The sequence below is a fragment of the Neltuma alba genome, unplaced genomic scaffold (genome assembly GCF_004799145.2).
Source record: "Neltuma alba isolate B1F8T4 unplaced genomic scaffold, ASM479914v2 tig00004662_pilon, whole genome shotgun sequence".
NCBI classification, from domain to species: domain Eukaryota; kingdom Viridiplantae; phylum Streptophyta; class Magnoliopsida; order Fabales; family Fabaceae; genus Neltuma; species Neltuma alba.
In genome coordinates, this window is record NW_021633806.1 from 1 (window position 1) to 12,851 (window position 12,851).

Here is a 12,851-nt window from a genome sequence, read left to right on the forward strand (position 1 = left end):
TAGGAACCACAATCCCCTTCTAATGCCGATCTGAAGTTCAACACAGCGAGACAAAACAGAAACAGAATATGGGTATCAGTTAATCACAATGCATTGAGTCTTCAACCTAAATTCTATAATTGTCAATTTCAGATATAACAGCTATCAGAAGTTTCTTGCATGTTCTCGTGAAACGAGTAGATCATAGAGTGATAACAAAGTCAATATCAGAATCTTGAGGAGAAAGTTTGGGAACATACGGTGGAGTCAGGCACTTCATATTTGTCGACTTGATAATGTGGTTCAGGAACTCTCTTTCATCTTGTATTACAGTATTTACAGCAACCTAGAAACATGAATTGATGTTAATACGCAAGTGGAATCAGATATATCCAAATATTGTAGAGACGAGTTCCCTGAAGGGTGATATCTGTGTAAGAACCTATATCAACATATTTGATTGCTCAACCATGGAAATCAAATTATATATATTATTAACTCCGTGAATTCAAGCTGCTGTTGTAAAATAGACACTATAGTCTATAAAGACAAATATCATGCAAAAATAAAACAGAAGATACAGTATGAGGTGCCTAACTCAAATAGAGTAAACAAATTTTACCAAAAACGACTTCCTTATTCACCAAAAAAGGGTAGCTGTGACAGAAAATAGATAATCTCATTATGCTCAGGGGATTATTCATATCACTTGTGAAAAACCCACCCAAAACAACCAACCACTGATAAGAAATAATAATTTATTTACTGAGAATTTTTTTTTTTTTACCAAATCTCCAATCAGTATTATCAGGGTAGAAACCAGCATAGAAAATATTAGTTAATTCGGCAAAACTATAACTACAGAAATCACAAGCTGCAAAACTATCAAACTCTCAATGCCATTATTCCATTATCTCAACCATAAAGATATCATCATCAATTGCACATGACACGGATGATATCATATTATGAAACAAGTCTCATGTATCATATCCATGCACTAAAAAAATACCTGCAAGAGCAAAAGCATGCAGATGCTGTACTTTATTAACTTAATAATATTTTGATTTTAAAAGATTTATAATCTAAAAAAAATATTTTATTTTATTTTGGAATGAGATATATATAATCATTATCTCCGAGTGTCCTTATAAGGGCTGCATCAACACATAATAAAGATACTACGAAAGAATTACTAAATGAGCACATGGTCATTGCAATGATAATCTATGAACTTTTTGGTTTTGCTATAACGAAGGCGTGAGCAATGAACAAGTAGTTCTATAGATCTATATTGCCACAGAATGAGAGATACGAGGAAGATATACCTTGTTTTCCCATTCAAACTCAGCCCACATAGTTCTAAATGCCACATCAGCACAAGATGCAGGGGATATGTAATCCATTATATCAATATGTATGTCATTGAGCACTATAACTGTTCTCTCAAGCACATTTGAAGATGTTTCATAGACTATGTTACCAAATATAACCCCTGTTTCTGTAGAAGACACCTTGATATTGGCCTTAATCTGTTTGCTTGACTCTGGAGCTAGTGTATAGTTTTGTGGGCGCTCAACAAGTTTGAGATCACCCATGGTAGCCAACTCCAAACACAAATTCTGAAGGGTCTCCTTGGTGCGGTTGATGACAGTAACATCAAGAACAATGTCATAGTGGTGCACTGTGACATATGCTTCAGCATAGACCGGATCACTAAATCCAGTAAGCTGAAGAATGCGGTTGAGCTTATTTGCATCATCCCCATCCTTGGTGAACTCTCCAGTGGCACGTTTGAGATCATCTTGAACCTCATCTTCCAACTCAAGCTGACTCATGCCCTAAAGTAGATAAAAAGAAATTAGTTAATAAAACTTGACTGTTCCGAGCAAGAAAAACACAGATAGAGTGCTGAACGCTAAGTGCTGATTTACATTTAGTACAGACATAGATTGAAAACAGAAAACTAGTTCCCTTTGATTGGCACAAAAATAAAAGAACAATTTATAAACAGAAAAAATAAGTTGTAGAATTTTATCATCCATGACATCCAAAAATGGATAAAACACCAGGAATTCACATCATCATCAATGTGTCCAACTTTAAAAATTAGCTTACGAGGAAACCATAAGAAATGAAAATGTCAAAGCACGTAACTAGGCAATAATTCAATTACAGGAACTTTAAAGAGAGCAGATAATGACTGCCAACACACCTTCCTACTCTTCAAATGGTAAAAATCAATAAGATCATCAGGCTGTGCGTTAGTTATTTGAGCCTTCGCTTTATTCTCTTCAGTTTCACGATGCTGTTTATCAGCAAGCATTTTAACAAAGCTTTGTCTGCATGATTGCAGCCATATCTTCCTTACATCATCTCCTGTATTGCAAAGCAATCTAATGCAAAGGACAATCCTGTCATGAGAATCATTATCAATTGGATGTGGGAGAATTGATGATTGACCCAGCTGCAGCATTGAAACCATGATCAACAAGGCTTGCGAAGTTGCTCTGTTAACTTCAACTTTTGAAGTCTGAACCTCTTCCAACCTCAAGACAAGTTTCGTGAGTGTACAAGCAACAACTGCCCCGAGAAAGAAATCTCCTGACAGAATCAGTGATCTCAAGTTCCCAATTGAAGTCAATGAACCCTGCACAAGGGTAGGTGGTGACATAACAGTTTCCAGTGCAGCACTTTGGGTCGCATAGGTCCCATCAGCAAGAATAGCAGGCCTCCTAGAAGACACAGACACAGTGGTTGAGCTCAATGGCTGCGTGCTTTTAGATGTATCTTGCACCTCTCCTTCCTCAGAGGGAGTATAAAATGGGAGGTCCCCAAGACACTGCTTAATAGTTGCAATTCCACTTTCAACTTCTGAAAGGGAGAGGCAGTATTCACCAATTATCCATAGAGCACATGAACACACCCTTGCAGCACGAATTTGATAGAAAGTATCCAACAGCCTGGTGATTATTGAAATACGTAATTTTGGATTTGTTTCAATGATCTCACGCACAAAGACGACAACATCCATGGCCGAAGCCACATTACTATCACCCAAGAAATCCATCAACAGGTGCACAACAGTGCTTGCCACCTCTGGGAACTTGATAGCACAAGAATGTATAGCCTGCACCAGCATCTGCCTATACTCACCATTCTTCTCATGCTCTCCACTCTGTGTTTTTACAACTTCTTTCTTTAGCATCATAACAACCTCATCAACATTCCTAGGAGTTATCAAGTCCAGAACAATGTCAATTGTCTTCCTCTTAATATCAAGATTTGGACTTGAAAGCGCTCTAAGAACATCCATAACCATTTCCACCATAATGTCCCTATTTGTAGACTTAAGTTCATTTAGCCTATCAAGTACAATAAGTTTCACATTATTATCACTCTGAGAAAGCAAAAGTTGACAATAGGTACTAGCTGCAGCTCTAATAGCTGTAGGGGCAGAGGAGAGTGAAACGAGTGTACTAGCACATTCATAAACGACAGCAGTGGATGGAGCATTCAACAAAGATATAATGATCTTAATATATTTTCCCTTCTCAGCTTTATTTGACCTACAGACCTTCCTAATTAATTCCAAGACAACCATCTGAAGTTGTTCACCCCAATCGTTGATTCTATCAATATGGGTAAAAAGGTAACTGACCGCGCGGTCCTGAGCACAATTAAAGAGCATAAGGAAAGCATTTCGCTTACTGGAAGGATCCTGCTCCGTGGACAAGAACTTCTCGATAATTTCCGGAGCACTATCGAGCAATTGCTCACCTTGGGGAAGTCTGTAGACAGACATGACAGCCAGCACGGCATTTCTTCGAACAAAAGGATGTCGGTGCTCCAAATTGGTCAGAATCGAAGGAATTAAAGGCTCAATAATCTCGGTCTCATTTAATCGACAAAGGAATCGCAATGTGACCCCACGAATATACTCATTCGGATGTTGCAGATTATTGCGAAGGTTCTGGCAAATTAAAATCATTTCAGGAAGAACCTTACCTCTCGAATCAGTTTTCTCAATGATCTCCAAATAGAGAAGGAGAAGTTTCTGAACAGTGTGGTCTTCGGAAGGAAGCACATAGCGGATGATGGTGATAAACAGTTGGGGAATAGTCTCTCCATTGAGCAAAAGCATGATAGCTTTCTTCAAAGCGTCAACCTTGGCGGGTACATCATTTCCTTCGAGAGCTTCTTTGATCTCGTTGGCTAGCGCAGGGGTGCCCTTGTCGAAGTGAACAAGCAGAGTGCAAGACTTGTCCATCGTCTACGAGATTTGGATCTGAAAATTGAGAGAATTCAGAGACTTCTCTGCGTCAGATCTGAAATCAGAGCTTGAGAAGCAATGAGAATTTGAAATTTCTTGAGCACGATCCGCCTCGTGCTTACCAATATGCAATTGGATCAGAAGGGGGGAGAGGAGAGAAAGCGCGAGCAGATCTATGAGTTCATGACTTCGTTTCTCGGCTGAAAGCAAAGAAATGAGAAAATAACAATTTTTTTTTTGGGAAAAAAATTGATAGATAGGCTGATGGGCCGATTATAATCCCGTTGATTTTCCAAGTTCAAGTATCACTGATCTGAGTCCAATTCATTGGGCTTGCAATGAATAATGTATAAAATAATACCTTTACATTGTTGCATATACGTCGAATATTTATTATAAAAACTAGTCAACTAATTTAAAGATATTAAAAATATTATTAAATTATTTTAAAGTATTTATATCTATCATTTTTCTTCCAATCAAATTGCCTCACTTATAAATCAATATACCATCTCCGCTCCTTAATATAAAAACCAATTAGGAATCATATTTAATTTTAAATATAAGATTTCAATCTACTTTGCCTTCTAAATTTATAATTCATTCTTTCAAGTATCTTTATTTATTACACATATTATGAAGATTTCCATCCAAAGGTGATTTGATTAAAAGAATATTTTAGAAAATTCAATTCATATTTGTTACAAATAACTAACTTAACAAATTTCATTAATTTATCCAAATTAGTCAAATAGCTCTTATATTAAAGATGAAAGGTAGTATTATCTAATAATACATATAAATATTTTAAAGAAATCATGTAACATATGCTATAATTAAGTAATGTAATAATTTTTTTAATCTCTTCAGATTAGTTAAGTTTTATATTAAGGACCATAGATAGTATATTTTAATATTGATAATTTTCTAATCTAATCTATGCCCAATTTGTTTAAAATTAACGGGAAGTTTGTGAACCTCTTAAAAGCACTTAAATAAATACTCCTCCGATCCTAATTATAAGACCCAATTGACTTATTTGAGGAGATTAAGGAAATAAGTTAAGTTGGTTATTTATAATAAATAAGTGTTGTCATTCCTAAAATATCCTTGCTAATTAAGTATATTGGCTAAAACTGTCATTATTAGAAAGATTATCTTGGAAAAAAATGCATAAATATAAGAGAGAAAATGGATTGGGTCTTATAATTAGGACCAAATAAAAAGTCAAATTGGGTCTTATAATAAGGACCGGAGGAGTACTTTCATACGGTTCAAAATAAAATTTCTCTCAAATCCTTATCTCAAACATCAAAAAATCACTCTCAAAAAACCTAATTTTAACACCAGGTGATTCTGGCGATGAGGAGGGGGAAAAAAACAGGTGATTCTAGCCAAACTCAACACCAGGGAGTTGGATTTTGGCCAAAAGAAGTTGGAAAAAGTTTAAACCAGACAAGGGAGATGTGTTGGGGAAAAATTTTTATTTCTAGCTCAGTGTTATACACACACACCCTCTCGCGCGTATCTTTTGAAAATAACAGAGAATTCCTTTCTCCCAGAATCTCAGAATTTCATCTCCACTATCAATCAAAATAATAAACATATCAGATTTAATATTTTAAAGAAATTATTGTTAAAATATTTTATCTGAAAATAAATAAATTTAACTTATTAAAATACAACTTAAAAGCTTAAAACTGCAGCGTTAAAAATAGAAATTTTTTAATTTATAAACTACTCATTTTTAAATAAAAAGCAGGAGCCGACTAAGGGAGTGTTTGGGTGATAACCCAAACCATGGTTTGGGAAAAAATCACCCAAACACTCTTAAAAAAACCAAAACCATGATTTTGAGTCAAAACCATGGTTTTAGCTACAAAACCATAGTTTTGGAAAAAGCAAAAAATTTTTGTTTTTGGAAAAAAAAAAAAAAGAGTGTGAGAGCCTATAAGATATATATCTTGTTTTTTTTTATAAAGAAATTTTTTTATAAATATATTTAATCTTATATATTATAAATATATACATATTAATTATTTATTAATTATATTATCTTATGTATTATTAATTATGTTAATAAAAAATATATTATTAACAATTTTATTCCTTCAAATTAAAATATATCATAAAATATATTTTTTCTGTAATTATCATATTAACTTATGCCTTTTTTAGTAATTTGTATATGTAAAAAGTCCTTCTGGTCTCAGAATCACTTTTTCACAAAATCTATTCTTCAAAAAATCTATTCTCCCCAGAATCTATTCTTCAGAAGCTATTCTCCAAACCATGGTTTGAGAATATCCAAACACCCCCTAATTCAATTTGAGGTTCATAGCTACTCCTCATAGCACAAGCATCTTTCCTAGGACTTTGAGTCCCAAACAATCTAACGGAGCATTACACCAAAATCAACTGTGTTGATTGGGTCTTTTCATTTTTTATCTACTTAATTGAATATAAAAATTAACTCATTCCCAATGACATCCCATCTAAGCCTATAGTAATCAATACTGCACAAGATCACCAAAGGGTCAGTCATTAAACCAAATGGGCCCTAACTCATGGCAATTTTCCCCCGATCCTAAATATAAGATCTATTTTGTAATGCAACACTACAAAATGGATCTTATATTTAGGACCGGAAGAGTATATTGGTCATGATCTACCTGAGATGCTGTTATAGATGGTCTAACAATATAACCAGCAAATTAGAAGTTAAAGTACATAATACAGGATGGCAAATACACACAGTAGGCCATAGTATGGGAGATATTCTTATCTACAACAGATTTAAAATAAAACAGAAAAAGCCACAGAACGTGAGCTTCCCATCATTGCTGCTGCACAAGCTTCCTTTGAGATTTGTAACTGATTACAATCAGACAGAGTCATCAGATTCGTCAGAGTCACTCCTATCAGCCTCCCCAGCATTTGTAACAGTCTGGGGAGCATCATCTTTTGTGACAGGCGCGGCCGCTGCTTTTTTATTAGCCCCTGCCTCTTGCTCAGCTGCTTCCACATGTGTATCTCAGTAAAGGAAACAATCAAAACAGAAGGAAAAAATTAAGTCGTAACCATGAAATTCTAACTCTCTTTCCAAAATGGACATGTAACATTAAAGCAACTCCTGAGTATAACTTCTCTCTTGATCTTTTGGTCGTGTCCTCTCCAAATGCACAAAAAGTAGGCCAACTTCATGAGCATCTAGAGGGACAGAACCAGTAGATCAATAGACAACCTGAACCCGCAACCCCTGGCATTCGCCATTGATGCAAAGAGCTACTCTAGTTCACTCCATCAATTTTTCAAAAGCAAAGAAGAGAAAAGATAACGCCAAAAGCAAACAACTATAAAACCATCTTTCTTTCAAACCATATGGCTACTGGCATTAAAACCTATTCCCATTTTCACACAAAATGTAAACTAAATGAGGACTGTGAATTTGCAATTTTGCATCAAAAACTGGACTAAAACTTTTTTCAGCTAAACAATTTACTTTAACACAAAACAAGGATATCAACATTGTCCGCTGTTCCTCCAGCCATGATCTTCAGAAGATCTTTCTCAACTCGTGATACAAGCTCAGGCTGCAACATGTAAAAAGACGAATCATAAGATCAGAAAATAGAGATAACCGAACATAAATTCCCCATCAAACATGCTTTGCAGATAGTTGTTTCTACAAAGAGAAGTAGCTGCATTGTCTTCCAACCTCTTCTGTAATAATACAGACGAGTGGCTGGCAAATTTAGTAAGGAACTCCACCAAAATTATGAATGCTACGTCAGTATATTTCAGCGATAAGATAGGTGAGAATATTAGTACATTTAGATCCGGTTCTCTCCTAAATCTGCGCTTGCGGGCATCTCTCATGGGTGGGGTGAGACCGTGTCTGTACTCAATCACATCTGGAGCCGCATCATCAGGTTCTCTAACCATAATCATCTGCTTCAACCCAAGAAATTCATCTAGCAGAATTACACTTGAATAGTTGAATCAAGGACGATTGATCATTGCAAGGGGAAAATTACCTGACCAATATCAGCAGTCTTTATCAAGCAACTATCGTCATATGTTTTGTAGGATTCCACCACACAAGGAAGGTCCAACAGAGATGCGGGGAAATGATCATCCCCAATGCTAAATGTACCACTCCTCCCATCCTCTGTTGAATGGAAAAGAAGATACATGAGCATAAGGAAAGAGATTATAATGTACAGATGTTTACAAATAGAAAGCTGTAAAATTTGACATATCAAGAACAAAATAGAGATCGATGTGTGAAACTGCAATAACTCTAAAAAGATTTAGATTCCTACTTATCTTTGTACGGGGAAGACCAATCCAATATAGCGATACATCAGCAGTAAAACAACCATTGATTTCAAATGTGTTTCTATCGTAGGAGTGCACGTGCTACAATCAGGAGTATTCTCAGATTGACTCATACAAAATTCCCATTAATATAGCATAAACGTAACGAATGTTGATCAAACGTTGGCATGCAATTGGTTGCATGCAATTTAAAACATTAAAGCCCATAGACTTCATTTGATGAAGGAATGCATATTGACAGCACATTTTCATTCAAATGCAAATCAGCATCACTGGCATGTCCTGAATTTGTGAAAAGCAATGAACCAGTGTTTCAGCCAACATCAAATCCAACAAACTGAGGGACATCAACCCCCATGTAGGTTCTATTTCTAATAGAAGTAAAGGTATAGAGAAGCAAAGTTATTTAGATTGAAATCTTCTGTACCAGTAAGATCAAATTGTAGAATTAGAGTAAGGATCATTAGATCCTCCTTTTGATGTCAAAAGTAAATTAATATTAATAAATTATAAAACAAAATGCTCACCAGGAAATGACAAATCTAATGACTTGTCATCAGACGAAGAAGCATTTTCATTGAGAAGACGTTCTATACGCTCAGCAACAGCTGGTGGAACTCTAAGTATGAATTGCTCCTCCATGACTTGAATCGATAATTTAAAAAGAAAAAACGTTACAATAGGGATAGCTTCAAATCAGGCAACAGTGAGCTTTTTCCACAGAGTCAAGATCTATAAAACAGCCTAACAACGTCAAGGAAAATATAGCACCAGCTCATTGATATAAATGTAAAATACATCCTGGTATAGCTCCGTCAACGTAACATGTCAGGCCACTCAAGTCCTGAGACCGCAATACTTTTTGAATTATACCAGTTTTTTGTTATTTTCATTGAATAACTGTTAAGATGTCTGCTTATACACATACTATACCCTCATAGAACACTTTACAACATACATAGATTTCAACAGAAACCATCTAGCATGCTGCAGCAGCTGAGCTGAGCTTTTTGTTTCACTCAACCAAAATATTTTCTGTGTTTCACAAAACCAAATATCTCAACCTGTAAAAGCCAGGTTAACGTGCAAAAGGGTTCTCTACTATGAGACTGAAAGGGATACCACTTGTAGCTCCAATGGAGCTGTTGGATTAACTAAGAAGGCACCTCCTTTTGTTTGCTTTTCCTGATTGTTACCACTTAATAATAAATTGACTACTGTTTCTATTGCGTAAAAGGTTTTCCACCACAGACTATATATCTGCAAACAATAATTTTCTCATTGACAGAAATGACTTTTAATGAACCATGTGGGAATATCACCCACATAAGGAACCCAAGGACAGCATTCTACCACTATATGGAGCCCAAAAGGCCTATATTACAGAGTTCCAGATCAGATCGCATTCCAAAATATAGACTAGGAGCAAGAGAAACTACTCTATTGATAAAGAAATAGAATTCTACAAATAATCAGCTACTATGAAGATGAATGCATGTCCGATTAGTCTGATAAATGAACCACATAAAAATGCAGCCGATTATACTTGTAATATCATGTACCAATGTACATGAGGAAACGTTTTCACTATTTTGAGTCATCCACACCAATTCAACCCAAGGAAAAAAAAAGAGAATAAAATAGTAAATGGATTTCTAACCTTGTAGTTTCCTATGCATCCAAAGGAAAAGTTATTATTCCTTCTATGTACTCATACAAAACCATTCTAAATTTTATTGTCTGGGTACTGACTATATTTTTTCAAAATTCACCACTTCAACCCCTTAATTCCATTTAGAAAAATAAACTACTTTAGGTTCCCATCAAATGAAAATAACCTAAACCTCCACACTTTAGCCAAGTGATTATCAATAATATGCATTTAAGCAAATGTTGACTTGTCCAATTTACCAACTTTCTTACAATACTCTCCAACCACGAGAGACATAGAAATAACTTAATTTTCAATAACAATCAGATTTAAAGATGAAATTCCATCAACTGAATTTAACAAAGTAATTTGGCTCTTAATAACTCTAATGAAACGTAAGTGCCGCATCTGTAATACTTGTCTGCTTATATGAGGATTGAATATCTCATAAACTAGAGTCTAAACAAGTTTGAAGTGATCAAAGCTAACCAGCTTGGTGGTTATTTATTTTTCCTCCTCAAGCATTTCAACAAACATCTAGAGTGCAATAGTTAACATAATCATATATGCATTCTCCACTCTAAATCCTTTCCACCAAACAATGCACAGACAATATTCAAGTTCTACCAATCACAACAAGTACAGTTTCATCAATCCTGGGATAAAGCATTGACCTTACGAACAAAAGATCGAAACTATGACCTTAACTACACATATATCAAGATGTTATGTTGTAAACAACATGAGAATACCTAACGAGAAGATCCCTAAATCATTCAAATTAGACCAGTTATTTGGATTTGAAAAGAAAGAGGAAAGTGAGGAAGAGAATGAGCACCTAACACAATCAAAGTGAATGAAGAAAGAAGTTGGCTTAGGCAAGTGTCGGACTCAGAGCGGCTTTATTAGACACTAACGAAGAGCGGCTTCCGTCAATAGCCATAAATTAAGTACTGATTAAATTATTTGAATCTAATCGAATCAATCAAATCATTATTGAAAAACGCATACATATATATATGTATTATACCATTATTTGGTTTCACGCGGAATTAGATGAGGGATCAGATACCTCTAGTGACCGATTGAATCTGCCTCTTCCTCTTTCCCTTACGAGCACGACGGCAACGAGCTCAATCTCCCCCGGAGAGCCCAGCCAAGATGAGATGCCGACCTGCTTCGCGCCTTTGCGTCGTTTGCGCCCTTCCCTTCAGGCTTCAGCTGTTCAAATGATTTTGATTTCGTTAAAAAAAAATCACCTATTCTCCATTTTTCAAGATTCTGCTTCCTAATGCTATCGTTTTGTGTTTGTTTAAAAAAACATACTCCTAGAGAAGAATTTAGAATTTTTTGTTGAAAAAAATTTACAATTTTAAAAGAAAAATATAATTTACAAGTAAATTTCAATTAACCATCCATTGTGGGCTGTGCACTAAGGTCGGCTACTTCAGAGTTTGTACAAAAGGCGGCTGATTTTATTTTGCCCCATCATTCGATTTCAAATCCCGTGACCTGGAATAAAGAGCTAGTGTATGCGTCACATTCCCCCCAAGTTGCTAGACAAATTATTGCCACTCATCTTTCTTTGGAATAAAAGTTATTCAGGTGAATATACAGATAAAGATGAATAAGGATGGATAAGAAGGAAAATAAACTAGGCCAGTCTTCACCTTTAACATGATAAGTTTGTTTTGAAGCCTGTTGATATGAATCTGATATGTGGTCTGTTATAAGTTTTTTATTCATCTTAAGCCTGGCTTGTATAAAAGTGGCGCCTGACCTAAAACCTATTCATAAGCTTGTATTTTTACGAGGTTAATTAAAATACATAGCAAATGCTTATCATGCCCATAACTATTACCTCATATTTATATATTATTTGTAATATGATTGGTTTTAATTTTATTTAGATGTATATATGCTCAACAAGAGCTACATATTATCTGCTAACTTGTTTTCTCTGTCAAATTAACAAATTAGAAGTATATGAATAAATATATACTTATAATAATTAAAGATACTATAAAAATTAAATGAAAAAAAGTAGAAAAAGTGTTTTGACTTTAGGATACAGTTAGATGCAAGATAAGCTTAATTATTCACCACGTTTTTTAGTTAAATGCTTGTTTGAAATGGAGTAAATTTTTATGGATTGGATCCGATGAATATTTGAGAGAGGTTTCAGGCTTCAAATTGGAGAATGGAGGTCGGAAAACTTGAGCGCGATAGACCAAAGAGTGGCTAGATTTATGAAAGAGATTGATTGTTTCAGAAAAGGTTTCTATGAAAGGGATTAATTAAAATTATGACATGTACCTAAAAATTATAACAGGCCCAAGCTACCTCATAGGCTTAACATGCTTGTCAGCGAGCCTAAATCTAGCTTGTTAAAAAAAAAAACTTTTGAACAGACAGGACTTTTGAAGTAGGGGTGTATAATTTGTCCTGTCCTATCTAGGTCTTGATGGGTTTGGAACAGGAGGGGACAGAACAAAAATTTTTTTGGATAGGACAAGTACAAGACAAGACGGGATCGTAACCAGGATGGGACGAGACATCGACCTGATGTTTTTTTTAAAAAAAATTATTTATTAATAATTATTATTA

At 35.0% G+C, this 12,851-nt stretch overlaps 2 protein-coding genes across 2 annotated transcripts; both read right to left on the reverse strand.

The window, feature by feature from the left end:
- Window positions 1-7: 7 nt before the first annotated feature.
- Window positions 8-4,449, reverse strand: LOC114745408 (coatomer subunit beta-1-like; the record flags this gene model as incomplete). The annotated part of the gene is made up of 4 exons (XM_028933563.1): window positions 2,195-4,449; window positions 1,308-1,820; window positions 240-325; window positions 8-30 (listed from the first exon to the last, which is right to left on the reverse strand). Coding segments are annotated over exons 1-4 (2,677 nt in total), but the record flags the coding sequence as incomplete, so codon positions are not given.
- Window positions 4,450-6,907: 2,458 nt separating this feature from the next.
- LOC114745410 (transcription initiation factor TFIID subunit 7) lies at window positions 6,908-11,447 on the reverse strand. The gene is made up of 6 exons (XM_028933564.1): window positions 11,317-11,447; window positions 9,121-9,237; window positions 8,290-8,423; window positions 8,084-8,203; window positions 7,776-7,845; window positions 6,908-7,279 (listed from the first exon to the last, which is right to left on the reverse strand). The coding sequence occupies exons 2-6, from the start codon at window positions 9,233-9,235 to the stop codon at window positions 7,137-7,139; spliced, it is 582 nt and encodes a 193-aa protein (XP_028789397.1). The 5' UTR covers window positions 9,236-9,237; window positions 11,317-11,447; the 3' UTR covers window positions 6,908-7,136.
- Between the last annotated feature and the right edge of the window lie 1,404 nt (window positions 11,448-12,851).